At 42.4% G+C, this 2,198-nt stretch overlaps 1 protein-coding gene across 1 annotated transcript in view; it reads left to right on the forward strand.

The window, feature by feature from the left end:
* The first annotated feature begins 31 nt into the window (after positions 1–31).
* The window catches only part of sgca (sarcoglycan, alpha), a 4,253-nt gene continuing 2,086 nt past the window's right edge, over positions 32–2,198 (forward strand). Inside the window, exons 1-6 of the mRNA XM_014032122.1 lie at positions 32–457; positions 649–777; positions 864–1,015; positions 1,349–1,415; positions 1,493–1,691; positions 1,774–1,942. Of these exons, the coding sequence (XP_013887576.1) occupies positions 421–457; positions 649–777; positions 864–1,015; positions 1,349–1,415; positions 1,493–1,691; positions 1,774–1,942 (753 nt within the window). The 5' untranslated portion in view covers positions 32–420. The remainder of the gene's footprint in view (positions 458–648; positions 778–863; positions 1,016–1,348; positions 1,416–1,492; positions 1,692–1,773; positions 1,943–2,198) is intronic.

Consider the following 2,198-nt stretch of genomic DNA (forward strand, 5'->3'; position numbering starts at 1 on the left):
TAGCACCTCTAGTAATGTATTTACTGAGAAAAATGGTGACGTGTTCAATACTTATTTTACCCGCTGTATCAGCTAAAAGCTAAAGGCAACAAAATCTTAAATTTAAAATTAACAAAAGGTTATCTAAAAGAGTAAAGTGCTGAGSTGGCTTCCTGCAATTAAGCTTTATCATGCGAAAGAGAGAAAAAGGTGAAAACCAGATCATCTGAAACACTAGTTAAATAAAATATTAAATCTGTGAGAAGCACTGAACATAAGTTGATACATAAAAATCATAGAGATCATGTACCAACAACAAAGACCGAGACACCTCTCAGTTCTCAGACAGACACTCCCCTCGGTGGTTTTTAAAAATAACTCTGACATGTGTTTTACTGCGACCTTCTCCAGCTGGTTCCGTCAGTCACAAACCAAAACAAGATGGCAGACTTCAGGAGCTGGTTCATCTTCCTAACAGGCAAGTTTAACGTTAAACACCGACGGCTCTGAAGTCTCGACACTGAATCGTTTGGATCAATCTATACCTCTGAATGTCTCTGACCCAAACTTAACTCTGTTACAGCATAAGGTGGACTGAATTTCTCCATGTTTATGAAAGATTGCAACCTTATTTTAATGCTTTCAGCTTTTTGTTTGAACTCTGTTCAGTTATTGCTGGCAGCTTGTTTGGGGCCAATACAGAGGTGAAAGTTACCATTCCTGTGGGGAGGTTTTTTACCTACGAGCTGATGAGAGAGACTTTCCAGAATGACTTTGAACCTTTGGCACAACTCTATGGTGAYTTTGGTTTCTTTTATTTATTTATTTATTTATTTTTAAAGGAAAGTGTTTTCATTCTGTTCGTATTCATGTGTGTTGTGAAGTTGGACACCTCTACAACGATCCCATGACATTTAAGTGCAACAAGCAGGGTTTCCCAGACCTCCCAGAGTGGCTGCGCTTCGTCCAAAGACACCCCTTAGATGATGGCTTCCTGTACGGCACCCCGACATCTCCGGGGAAAACTACAATCGAGGTCTGAGTTTTTAATTCTTTGCACTAACTTCATTAAGTGTGGAYCGGCTGTCGGATCTACGGAGACTAAAAACCTGGGACTTGAATTCAGCGGCTATTTTGAGCCAGTTTTAAAAAGAGAAAAGTGTTTAAATTAAATCAAACAAAATGTATTCATAGCTGAATATCACGCCATGTTTTAGGTTCAGTTTACAGCGTGTTTTATTTACGTGCTTAAACGGTTTAAACAGCTAAAAGTGCTGACTCAGCATTCGTGAAATAAGAGTAAAATCACAAAACTGACATAATATACGGGAGTGAACTTGATTTTTTTTTTTTTTTGTTTGTCTGACAGATTTATGCAATCAACAAACGCKGCTACGATACAGCCAGACAGATTCTTGTGATCAAAGTGGTTCCGGGTACGTGTGAACGAGTGATTGTAAGGTCAAATGAAAAGGAGCAAAAGGAAAACGMTTTGTCACTGATGTCTTCACAGAGAGGATGCTGCCATACCAAGCCGAGTTCTTCCTCAAGCTGAGGGAGGTTGAGAAGGTGCTGCCCTCTTCTGTTCAGGGCGAGATCAAGCAGGATTTGAAGTATTTGTGGAAGACGGACAGTTTGGAAATCGTCAACATCACCAACGCCCTGGACCGAGGTGGCAGAGTTCCCCTGCCTCTCGCGGGACACTACGAAGGGTGAGCATCTGTGCAGAAACAAGGCTCTTACGTGAAGTGTGTGTGTGTGTGTGTGTTTGTTAATGACCCCGATGCGTGTCAGCGTGTACGTGAAGGTGGGGTCGGAGAAGTTCTTCTCAAAGTGTCTGCAGCGCGTGTGGAAACCGGAGCACCAGAGGGAGTGTGCCGCGGCGTCCGGAGGGAAGACGAGCGGAGACTGCAGCTCCTGCGCGATTCCCAGCAACTGTATCACCTGGTGCAAGACGGAGCTGGTGAGACAGATGTTCAATCACCAGTAATAACTGGAATTAATGGGCCTCATGCAAGAACATGTTCGTATTCTTATCCTAAATTTATCTTACTTTTGTTCGTACAAAGGGTTCGTAAAAACATGCCACGTCAGATTCAACAAACTCTTCTATCTTCAGGAAAAATGTGTAAATGAGCTGCGTAATTTCCACCTGTTCGTGCACGCGAGAGGAGATTAGCATAATTACCACCCCCAAAAAACACCATATAAGGCTATGT

The sequence above is a fragment of the Austrofundulus limnaeus genome, unplaced genomic scaffold (assembly GCF_001266775.1).
Source record: "Austrofundulus limnaeus strain Quisiro unplaced genomic scaffold, Austrofundulus_limnaeus-1.0 Scaffold1378, whole genome shotgun sequence".
NCBI lineage: Eukaryota > Metazoa > Chordata > Actinopteri > Cyprinodontiformes > Rivulidae > Austrofundulus > Austrofundulus limnaeus.